At 35.7% G+C, this 12,214-nt stretch overlaps 1 protein-coding gene across 1 annotated transcript in view; it reads right to left on the reverse strand.

Moving 5' to 3' along the window:
- SGPP1 (sphingosine-1-phosphate phosphatase 1) overlaps positions 1-12,214 on the reverse strand; it is a 49,468-nt gene that overhangs the window by 7,710 nt on the left and 29,544 nt on the right. The window contains exon 2 of the mRNA XM_074235978.1: positions 6,122-6,211. Coding sequence (XP_074092079.1) covers positions 6,122-6,211 — 90 coding nt within the window. The remainder of the gene's footprint in view (positions 1-6,121; positions 6,212-12,214) is intronic.

Here is a 12,214-nt window from a genome sequence, read left to right on the forward strand (position 1 = left end):
AGTGATCCTCCTCTGCCCTACTAATATTAACAACTGCCCCTCATATAATAGAATAAAACAAATCAAACATAGGGCTCATAATTCTCCAAATGATAAATAATTAAGGAATATGAACTGCAGTTTTCAGAGGAAGAAATCCAAGTTATCAATAGCATTAAGAAAAAATACTTTAAGTCACTAATAATCAGAGAAATGAAAATTAAAAATTTTGAGATTTCATTACATACCTTTCATTCATTCAATGAACATTTATTAAGTGTCTATTATGTGCTAGGCACTGAACTGAGAGACAATCCCTGCCCTCAAAAAGCTTACTACCAGATTGGTAAAGGTAATGGAAAAAAAATACTATTGGGGATGTGGGAGAATAGAGCCAATAACTTACTGCTAATGGAGTTATGAATTTGTCTGACCACTTGGAAAGCAATTTAGAAACAGGTCCAAAAGCTACTAAAACTGTACATACCCTGATCTAACAATACCACCATTAGGGCTACTATATACCCCCAAAGCTTAAGGTAGCGAGGTGGCTAAGTGGATAAAGAACTGGGCCTGGAGTCAGAAAGAACTGAGTTCATATCTGAACCTCAAACACTTTCTCTGGCTGTGTGATCCTAGGCAAGGTTGTTTGCCTTAATCCACTGGAGAAGGAAATGGCAAACCACTATAGTATCTTTTGCCAAGAAAACTATACACTAGCATGCCAGGGTCCATGACATCATGAAGAGTTGGATAGGACTGAACAATAATAACAAAGTTTAAGAAACAACAAATGTGATAAATACAGAGAAATATAAAGATTTACATGAACTGATAAAACATGGGGTAGAGATAAGAAAACAATCTCCACAATAACAATGTAAGTGGAAAGAACAACCACAAAATAATCAAGATCAATATTCAGAAATTAATAAAGAACAAAATTAGTTGACATTTTCAGGGTATCTTGACAGCTAATGGACACTAAAATTTTTGATCAATGATTATAGGAATTTCTATGGTTAACACCATGAAAGGGAACAGCAAATTATCAGCCAATTTTTAAGACTGGTTCTTTAAAAATACTTTTTAATTATTAAAATTGTAAAAGAAAAATTCACAGATGTTTACATCCTTAAATTGACTAAGAATTTTATGATTAAATTCCAGAAAGATTCCACTGTTATAATAATTGCAAAAACTTATAACACTTTCATCTTACAAAGTGCTTTACCTACATTATCTCATTTGTTTCTAATGATAACTCTGTAAGGAAAGTATTAAATAAGACTAGTGGTCAATGTTATCAAATTATATCTGTTTTGTAAATGAGGATACTGGGGCTCAGAGAAATGAAGTCCCAAGACCATACAGCTAACCTATATTATAACTGCAACTTCTGAGCTTCCAAGTTCAATGGGCTGGTTTCCACTACACTATGCTATCTGTGTTGCTTCAAATACAACTTTATGAGACTGCTATAGGGGTCTGAGGAAAGAAATACTGGTAACATGAGGTTCTAACTCTATTCTTTAAACCTCAGGCTCTAGATACTAAAAAGAAACACACAATCAAAACCCCCTAAGTTTACTCTTTCACAAACCCAAGTGACTGCCCTTTGCTTACCACTGTGTCTCTCCTACCCACTATGCGATTTTCTGTGGAAGAAAGAGAGCCACAGAGACAGGCAAATGTATCTGAATATTTGGTTATAACGATAGACAGCTGATTCATTTTTCTTTTTACCTTTAATGACTATGTCCCGAGTTGAAATATTTAGTGACCTAATTTTATACTGAGAAACATGATGTGATTGTGGTCTCCAAATCAGGAAAACCTGAGTCTGTCCTGACAGATACATTCAACTTTGTGATCCTTGCTTAGTTTGCTGGCACTCTGCAAGAAGCACAAAGAGTTCCAAGCATCTCTCTAAAGACTCAAAGGTGCAAAGCAATTGTACCCCAGAGTGGGGACTGCCTTATTGAAGATTTATATAGCATATGGGGGTCTGAGAAATAGATACCACCTAAATCATTCTTCACATGTTCATTATCTCAAAGATTTATACTTCCATGAAACTAAACTATTATAAAATGTGTTTTGTAAGTTTAATACAAATGAATTAACCCATATTAAGAATTTTTAAAAAGTAAATGCCTATCTTAGGTAGTATGTATTTCTACATAGGTTTGTTTCATATTACCCTTAGTAAAATTAAAAAACAAACCAACAAACAAAACCTGGATTCATTGAAATTGTCTTTAAAAATTTAGTTAATCATTAACTTTACCATTAGAAACTTTCAAAACTGAAAGTCAGCTGAGTCAATTTGTACTTTTATAATTTAATTTTTCAATGACAAAAAAACCTTATTTATTTCTTTTGCTTACTTTATTCCATGAGAAATTTTCACAATTAAATGTGATATTCAGTATGTTATAAAAGCACTTTACATAAAAATATTATTTGGTAGCTATACTGGTTAAATCATTTAATCATTTAAGACAAGTCCTTGCCTGTGAGAGAAAAGTAAACTTTGATAAAATTGGCCTAAAACCAAGAAAAAATAAAGATCATATTATGACTATGAGGGACCTTGTATTTGAGTCAGTGAAAAGTCTGACATAAAAAATTAGCATGGGGGTGGCTAGGTGGCGTAGTGGATAAAGCACCGGCCCTGGAGTCAGGAGTACCTGGGTTCAAATCCGGTCTCAGACATTTAGTAATTACCTAGCCATGTGGCCTTGGAAAGCCACTTAACCCCATTTGCCCTTGCAAAAAAAAAAAACACCAAAAAAATTGGCATGAAAATATAAGCTATTTTAATTTTATTATTAAATTTAATAAGATTTCTGCAAATAAACACTCCAACAATTAAATTTATGATAAAAAAGTGAAATATATTGTATATAGTTGTGTTGTGAAAAAGCTTTTAAGTTCTAAAAATTATTGAGAGAGGAGTCACAAGATGAATGACCTGGTAAGTTTTATAATTTATTTGTCCAAACTGTATGATATCCGTGACAAATTATTCATCCAACCTCTCTTCAAATACCTTCAGAATACTACTGATCACTATAAAACTTATAACAAGATTCATGGAATGTTAGGGCAGGGAAACTCAAAAAAAATCATCTTATTTTACAGATAAGGAAAGTGAGATCCAATAAGTTTAATATGTTTCTTTTTTCCTGTCTCTGGGAATGAAATGTCTGATAATAGGTTTACTATCATGGCTTGACAATTGCAATATTCATTGCTCTTAAACATTTTTCTTTTGTATAACTATATAAAAAACTTTTAATAAATTTTAATTATAGGTCCAATGTATAATACATTAACTAATATGTAGTATTAATGTCACAAATGTGGAAGTAAAAAAATGATACTTTGGAAATTATTTGATTCAAATAATTTAAAAATAAGGTTGATTTTTCTTTTTTTGAAAATTAAAATTTGAAAGCTTGCTTTAAAAAAATTGCACTTTAAGTTCTTTTACTATTTTTCTGGAGACTCTGGAAACAGTAAACAACCATCAGCAACACTGATGAAATATAATAAATGATTTGATGATGTTTCCCTTCAATAAAGTGTTCTTTTTTTTTTAGTTTTTTTTTGTTTTTTTTTTCAAGGCAAATGGGGTTAAGTGGCTTGCCCAAGGCCACACGGCTAGGTAATTATTAAGTGTCTGAGACCGGATTTGAACCCAGGTATTCCTGACTCCAGGGCTGGTGCTTTATCCACTACGCCACCTAGCTGCCCCTAAAGTGTTCTTAAAGATAAGAATTTCTTCATTTTTGTCTTTTGCTGTTACCAGCAGTACTATTTAGTAAGAGTTCAGTAAATACTTGATTACATTTTAATAAAATAGAATACAAAATAAATGCTGAATAAAGTTGCTATTTAGAATTTGAAGTAGATTATATTTCCTTTAACCTTTGAATTTAGATGACTGCTCTAAAAAGTTATGTAGTTATTTATCAATACATTTCAAGGAAACCCCCTGGCTTTTTGCTCTTATGAGTTAAACACTGAGGAAAGTGTCAAAGAAATTGGCTTGAATTAGCAAAATTTAAAGTATTAGCAAATTGGGAAAAGGCATCATTTATGGCTGTCAAGTGTCATAATGTAAATAAAAGGACTTATCAGTAATAACACGAATATCCAGGTATAAAAGTGATAAGATACAGAACATTACTGACTTTGCATGGTCATATGTGCATAACTATTATTGATAACACTTTCAACTTATCCTTGATCTGAACTTTTTTTTTCAAGTCAAGAAAGTAAAGGGCATGTTCCATGGTTGATAACATACAAAGGGCTAAAGAAACAGTAGCTGCTCTGACTGATTCGTTGTTATGTAGAACTGATCTTGGGCAGTCAAAGAAGAAAAATGATCAGACCACGGATGATGCTATCATACATGCCACTTCATTCATACATATCTTTTTCAACTTGTTCAAAGACAGCATCATTAAAGATATAAAACAAAACAGGGGAAAATTTATCTCAGATCATAGGATCAGAAACGCCTTCATTACTTCACTAGATAATATAAACTAAGGACAATCTCAGGGGGCTATGGCAATGGCAATGTTTATTTCCTTTCCACTAAATGTTGACCATATCTGAGTCTCGTTTTACCACTTGTAAATTGGGGATGAGATTCACATGACCGACTTCACACAGTTGTTAGGAAATTTCTTTGTAAACTCAAAGTGTAAATTTCAATATGCTACATAAAAACTGATTATTATAATCACTACTTTTTGATTCAAAATTTAAAGATCACAAACTCATTAAAGATAGAAATCATTTCATTTTTATATTCCCACTTTCCAAAATAGGATCTAGAACATAATAGGTGCTTAATAAATGTGTTTAATTTAAAGAAATACCACAACAACTCAATCCACAAATCTTTATTAAGCACCTACTACATAAATACATGATAAAATTATTCTGACCATGAACTTAGGAAAAAAGGATCAGGGAAAAAAAGGTATATTTGAAATAAAATAGCAATTTAGAAGATTTATAAATAACTTTTATTAAAAGAAAAAACTATCATCAAAGGGTTTGATGCCTTCTAATGATCCCAAAGTGATAATAAATGTGACTTAGGAATAATCTGATTGAGAATTAGTGATTGAAAGGGATATTTTTATGGGGGAGAAAAGAGAAGAGTAATAGACTGTTAAAGTAAAGAGACACTGATTTGGGAAATAAAAAATAAAAAAGGATAATATAGTTTAGGATACTAGGACACCTTGGACCACAATCTCTTCATCTGCAGAATGAGGAAGCTGGACTGAATCTAAAGTCCATTTCACTTCTAATGCTTTATGATACAAAGCACGGCCATAAAGCCTGAACCCTTTTTGTGATTGCTGCTAAACAAGCTGAGAAGCATGTGCTCACTAATCACCTGATGCTCTGCCTGACAGAGAATGTGCAGTAGCACAGTCACATCTACCAGAGAAAGTACTGAGCTATTGTCAATTAGCAGTGTCTGAAATGGGATTTTTTTAAAGTACCTGATACTTTGGTTCACTTTTTCAGTAGTCATTGAGCTCAGGGCTTCCCTTGCATTGCAACTGTTAGTCAACTGGGCCAGGGTGAGACTTGAATAAAGAAGAGAATTAAAATCTGAAAGGCTAGAAAGCCGGGAAATGTGAAAGTCTTTATTTACCTTTGAGAAGTTTATATTCTAAATGAGACAAATATCAATAAAGAGCTTTTTCTTCTGTTCCTATTTTTTCTTTTCACTTTAATTTTTCATTCAGTTGCTTTAACCTACAAAAAAATTTGGATATCCAAGGATATGTTCCCATTAGATTTATTTTTACATTATTTAAGTCAAATTTTCTTTAAAACTTTGGCAAGGTTAGAGTTTAACTACTAATTGACTTATTTCCAATACTGATTTGAAAGCCTATTTAGTGAAGGGAAAAGATTTTAATTACTGTACATAAATCTTGGCAAGCTGCTCTACTACATGTTGGTATTTTTGGAAAACAAATTTAAAAGAATTACAAATTATTTTCCCATTTAGATTTTATGTGAGTTTATCAGGGTGATAAAATTACTTGTTAACTTTACAAGACATAAGAGGTATGAAGAGCAACTTTTTCCTTACCAGAATGGAGTGCATTCCCAAGTAAATTCTACTTAGGCAAACCAGAGAACACCAGCAGGCAGCAATAACCAGTCCACATATAAGAGGATACTAAAGGAGAGAAAAAAGAGAAAACATTTATATATGAACTGAGTTTAATATAAAAAATGCTCTGGTATTCTAAGATGTAAATAAACTTAGAAACAATTCTTTTTTAAACATTCATTCCTAGAAAGGACTCCAGAGCATGCTATAGCTCATCAGTCTTAGGAGGGGATGGGGAAAATAGGCATAATAACAATAACAAGACTGAACTTTGGGGAATCTTGTAGGGAATATGAGATTAAAAGGCTCAGTTTCTTGGTACTCATGGCATCTTTGGCTTTGTAACTTTGATTTCACAGATCTAAATTTATTTTTTATTTTTTGTTTTTTGCAAGGCAGTGGGGTTAAATGGCTTGCCCAAGGCCACAAAGCTGGGTAATTATTAAGTGTCTGAGGCCAAATTTGAACTCAGGTCCTCCTGACTCCAGGGCCAGTGCTCTATCCACCATGTCACTGAGCTGCCCCCCAGGTCTGGATTTTTACCCACTAACAATTTGTATGTGTCCAACTCATTTAGTCTTTGGAACCTCGTGCTCTCTGCCTGGCTTCTCAGGTTATACTTTCTCTTCTTTTAACAGGTATCTCCGTGATTCCAGGCACAGATGGGCCCTCCTCTTACCTCTGGAATTTGTCTAATAACAAGCACTGGTCTATAATGACTCAGGTGAGATATGACAGAAGTAAACCATAGATATTTCCCATGATTACTTGCATGGCAGAAGAATCATAAAAAACATCATTTAAAGACATAGAGGTGTACAGAGGGAGTGATAAGACCAATTCATGTTCAAGATTAGTTTCCCAATCCATCTGATAAACAAATTCAGTTAACAAAGTTAGTCTTTTTTTAAAAGTTTTTTTTTTTTGCAAGGCAATGGGATTAAGTGGCTTGCCCAAGACCACACAGCTGGGTAATTATTAAGTGTCTGAGGCCGGATTTGAACTCAGGTACTCCTGACTCCAGGACCGGTGCTCTATCCACTTTGCCATCTAGACATCCCCAACAAAGTTAGTCTTAACAAATATTTGAGGGGCAGCTAGGTGGCGTAGTGGATAAAGCACCGGCCTTGGAATCAGGAGTACCTGGGTTCAAATCCGGTCTCAGACACTTAATAATTACCCAGCTGTGTGGCCTTGGGCAATCCACTTAACTCCATTTGCCTTGTAAAAACCTAAAAAAAAAACCCCACAAATATTTGAAGTCTCTCCATATTAACAATAATGATGATGATGATAGCTGGCATTTCTAAAGCCCTATATTTTCTCATTTTGTCTTCACAGCAACCCTGGAAGTAGGTGCTTGTATTATCCTCATTTACAGATACAGAAACTGAGTCAACAGAAGTTAAGGGATTTGCTCAGGATCACAAAGCTATTAAGTTTGAGGCCTGATTTGAACTCAAGTCTTCCTGGTTCCATTTCAAACACTTATCCAGGGCAGCTAGGTGAAATAGTGGATAGAGCACCGGCCCTGGAGTCAGGAGTACCTGAGTTCAAATGTGGCCTCAGATACTTAATAATTACCCAGCTGTGTGGCCCTGGGCAAGCCACTTAACCCCATTGCCTTGCAAAAATCTTAAAAAAAAAAAAAAGGAAAAAACCCACTTATCCAACCCTGCTTCCTAAGGTACAAGAGAGTTATTCCATATTGCCTCCCCATGGACCAATGTACCTAAAAGCATCAAACTTTGATTTTTCTGGAAAAGCAGAAGTGTAGTGGGAAAGGGATTTTAATCAGTGAAGGCAAGTCCTGTTCAATTTGATGAGTTTCCCAACCTACCTCATGAGATTAAGTGATATGGCCCTTTGTTAGGCAGCAGAGACCTTATCAAGGAGTATGAGTCTTGGCATTTTTAATGATTAGTTTTCAATGATTAGGACTGCCTTAGAAATAATGAGATACCTGAGGGTTAGGAGGATGACTTCTCATCACAGGAACCATCTCTCCTGGGCACTAAAAAACTTTCCCTTCTCAAGGCCTCTTTGGTGGGATTAGGAAAATCAGGAAGAAGTAGTTTAGGATTTATGCCAAAATGGTGCCTTGCATCAGAAGTACATGTCTGAGAGGAAATATCCTGACAAAGACTTTGTCAGTTCAATACCTGGTTGCAAATGAGAAGCATGGATTTCCTAAAAAAGCACATGGCAGAGGCAAATAGATGTGTGGTCTTTTAGCATGAGAAGAAGGTTCATTAACAATGTTTGTAAGCAACCAATTCCTATGTGGAGATGGAGACTTTTAGATTCCCTAGCCAATATGATTCTAGAAGCAAGCACTTTAGCAGAGGAGGGAAATTTTTTGATTAGTACTAGTTTTGGTAATTTTGTTGTGGGCAACCCTGAGTTCAAAAGTTAGAGGATCTTATATTCAAGAGCAAAAAAGACTATGCACCTCAGAAAAAAAAAAGGGAAACATCCAAAATTACACCATTACATCCAATTTGGGTAGCAAAGTCCATGTGTTACTCTGACAATGAAGTCCCATGAGAAGAAGGGAATTATTTAGCCTCAAAATATAAACAAGTGTGGTACAATATCTGGTGAGAGTTGAAGACTTTGTGGGAATAAGGGCTTTATACCTTTCTTCTCCCTCTAGATTTTCAGGACACCACTCTCTCCTGTGTATCTGCCTCCAGAATACATTCTCTTACAATCGTAGATGTCCCACAGAATTTTGTCCTGGATCCTCTTTTCTTCTTCTTTTATACTTCTTCACCTGGTGATCTCAACAGCTCCAATGGGTTTAAATCTACCTATCTCTTCTGACTTTCAATCTTACATCTCAAACTGAGTATCCAGTAAACTTATTAAACTCAATGTGTACAAAACACAATTCATTATGTCCCCCCCCCCAACCCTCCCCTCCTCCTAACTTCTTTTTTAAGGTTTTTGCAAGGCAATGGGGTTAAGTGACTTGCTCAGTGTCACACAGCTAGGTAATTAGTAACTATCCAAGGCTGCATTTGAACTCAGGACCTCCTGACTCCAGGGCCAGTGTTCTATTCATTGTGCTACCTAGCTACACCTAACTTTTTATTACAAAGGCAACAACCAGCCATCCTCCTAGGTCCTTAAAGTCACCAGCTCCACATCATCCTGGGATGCCTCACTATCTCTCCCCCACCTCCCAAAATCCAATCTGTTCCCAAGGCCAGTCAATTTCTCATTTCTCACAGTGGACAGAGCACTGGAGTCAGGAGGACCTGAGTTCAAATCCACTCTCAGACACATAATAATTACCTAGCTGTGTGACCCTGGACAGGTCACCTAAACCCATTGCCTTGCAAAAAACAAAACAAAAAAAAACAATTTCTCCTTTGTAACATCTTTCAAATATACTCCCTTCTCAACTAAGACACAAGCACCACTCTTGTAGGCCCTCATCAACTCACAACCTTACACTTGGATTCTTGAAGCTTTCTAATCCATTCTACATCTGGCCACCAAAGTAATCTTCCTTAAGCTCAGGTCCAATCATGTCCCCTGCCTCCATTCATAAATTGCAGTGGCTCCTTATTGTCTTTAGGATCAAATACAAAAAAAAAAAAAAATCCTGCATTTGATATTCAAGGTCCTTTATAACCTAACCTCATCTACCTCTCCAGGGTTCTTATTTACTCCAGTGACTCTGGCCTCCTGGCTAAGACATTCTTAGCTCCAAGTATTTTTCAATGGCCTCCCCTATGCCTCAAATGCTCTCCCCTTCAACTCCATTTAATTATTCCTGGCTGCCTGTAAGTTCCAGTATCTTTTTTCAACTCTTCTTAATTTTAGTACTTTCCAATTATTTCTTATTTAGGCTATTTTTAGCTTATTTGAATTTTTTTTTTGTAAGTTATACTCCCCTTTAGACTGTAAGCTTCCTGAAGACAGGGATATTCTTTTGTCTCTTTTTTAAATTTTCAATGCTTAGCACAATGCCTAGTACAAAAGGAGCTTGGGAAATGTTGATTAATTAATTGGTGTCAGGGAAGTATCCCAATATTTAGCAACTTCAAATTCAATTCCTTTCTTGAGGGAGCTAATGGATTGCATACTGTATGTGTTTTCCATGGGTTCCTGGGGGGATTTTTCCTATGCATTTTCTATGGGATAAAATAAAGGCTATGCCATACCCAATATCTTTCTTGACTGACTGTGTGGGAGCTAGAAGTCCTTTATATCCACATTTTGAGAAAATTAGTCTGAGCAATGAATTCAGAAGCTCTTTTATGAATATTATAAAGAAAGACATGGATAAGAATTTAAATAGAACAAGAGGAAATGAATAGATTATGAGGTACACTTGGGGAGAATGAAGTTAGGCTAATGAAATCATTAAACAAGTTATTTATATACATGCTTATATATACACACTAATTGCTCTCTAAAGGTAAATCAGGTTCTAAGAAACCTTACCATATGATAGAGGCTATGTGGTCTAGTGGATGAAAACTTGGATCAAAGCAGTTATGTGAGTTTTAGACAAATGACTGCTTCTGCACTTTTATAGAAGTGGGTAGTATAGTGTGGATTTCAAAACTTGGAGTCAGGAAGACTTGAATTTACATCCTGCATTAAAATCCTGCACATACTAGCTGTCAGACCCTGGGCAAATCATTTAACTACTGACTGCCTCAGTTTCCTCAGCTTTGAAAAAAAGGTGAAAAATTAGCATCTAACCTCTCAGGGTTGCTGTGAGGATCAAATAAGTTAACAGAAATAATGTACTTTGTAAACCCTAAAGTAACATGTATTATTATTTTAGACAGAGTTAGGATAAAACCTAATATACCTAAACACATACACACACACACACACACACACACACACACACACACACACACACACTTTAAAAAAATTATCAAATAAGAGATGGTTTCAATAACTGTCATTTAAGAAGCAACTTTTGATTTTTTTTTTAATTTAAGGCAACGGGGTTGAGTGACTTGCCTAAGGTCACACAACTAGGTAATTATTAAGTGTCTGGGGCTGGATTTGAACCCAGGTAATCCTGACTACGGGGCTGGTGCTCTATCCACTGCGCCACCAGTGCCCCAGAACTTTTGATTCTTAAAAGATTTGAAATGGCCTAAATACTAAATAATCGTGTTCAGTGCTTTGTCTGAGAAGATTTTGCTATTCCTAGTCCAAGACAGTTAAACTAGAAAATGAAATGGATAAGGAATATTTTTGTTCTATTATATCACCTTAAAAAAACCTATTACTTTATAATCTAATATCAATTTGGGAGCAACTTTAACATGGCTTGACTTTATTTATTTTTTTTATTAGGTAAAAGAGACCATTCTCTGCTTCATTTGTTATCTATACTTACTCATTGACTGGGTATTTCCTCAGTCAAACTGAGACTCATGAAAGACTTTAAGTTAAAAAGGTCAAGGTCTCCCACTTCATCCAGGGTCATCTCCAGTCGTCCTGATCTATATCTGGCCATTGGTCTACATGCAAGAGACAGGAAATGGCATGTTGGTCATTTCCTTTGGGACAGGAAGGAATGGTGTGTTGACTGTCACCCATGTGCCAATGAGTACTGTCTTGGCCACTCTTTGGAGGGCCACACCTGTGGCCTGTGTATTGGAGAGTACCTGGAGCCAGGTGCTAAACTACTCTCTAAGCGTCACCCCTTGTCCAACAAACTGTGGAAATGTATTTAAGTCATGAGTCCCAGAAGAGAACTCTATTTCTCCTTCTTTCCCCAACTCTGCAGGATGGACACTTTCTTTAAGTTAGAACAACATGTTCCTGTCTAGGCCACTGAAGAACTATGGCCTCTATTCCATGCAGCCAAACTTGCTTGAGTCTAAGACAGCTCTTATGGCTGTTTTCCCCTTCTTCCTTATCCTCTGGCAGTCTCACCTAAAACTTTGTTGTTCAGCCTGTCCTCTACAGAAGTCTCCTGGCTGCTTTTCCTTTCACGCTTTCCCTCAGGCATTTTGCCTAAAAACTTTTGTTATTCCCCCTGTCCTCAAGTCCCTTACAAGCAGCTTGCTGTCTCTTCAGTAAAAA

Source organism: Macrotis lagotis, chromosome 4 (assembly GCF_037893015.1).
Source record: "Macrotis lagotis isolate mMagLag1 chromosome 4, bilby.v1.9.chrom.fasta, whole genome shotgun sequence".
NCBI lineage: Eukaryota > Metazoa > Chordata > Mammalia > Peramelemorphia > Peramelidae > Macrotis > Macrotis lagotis.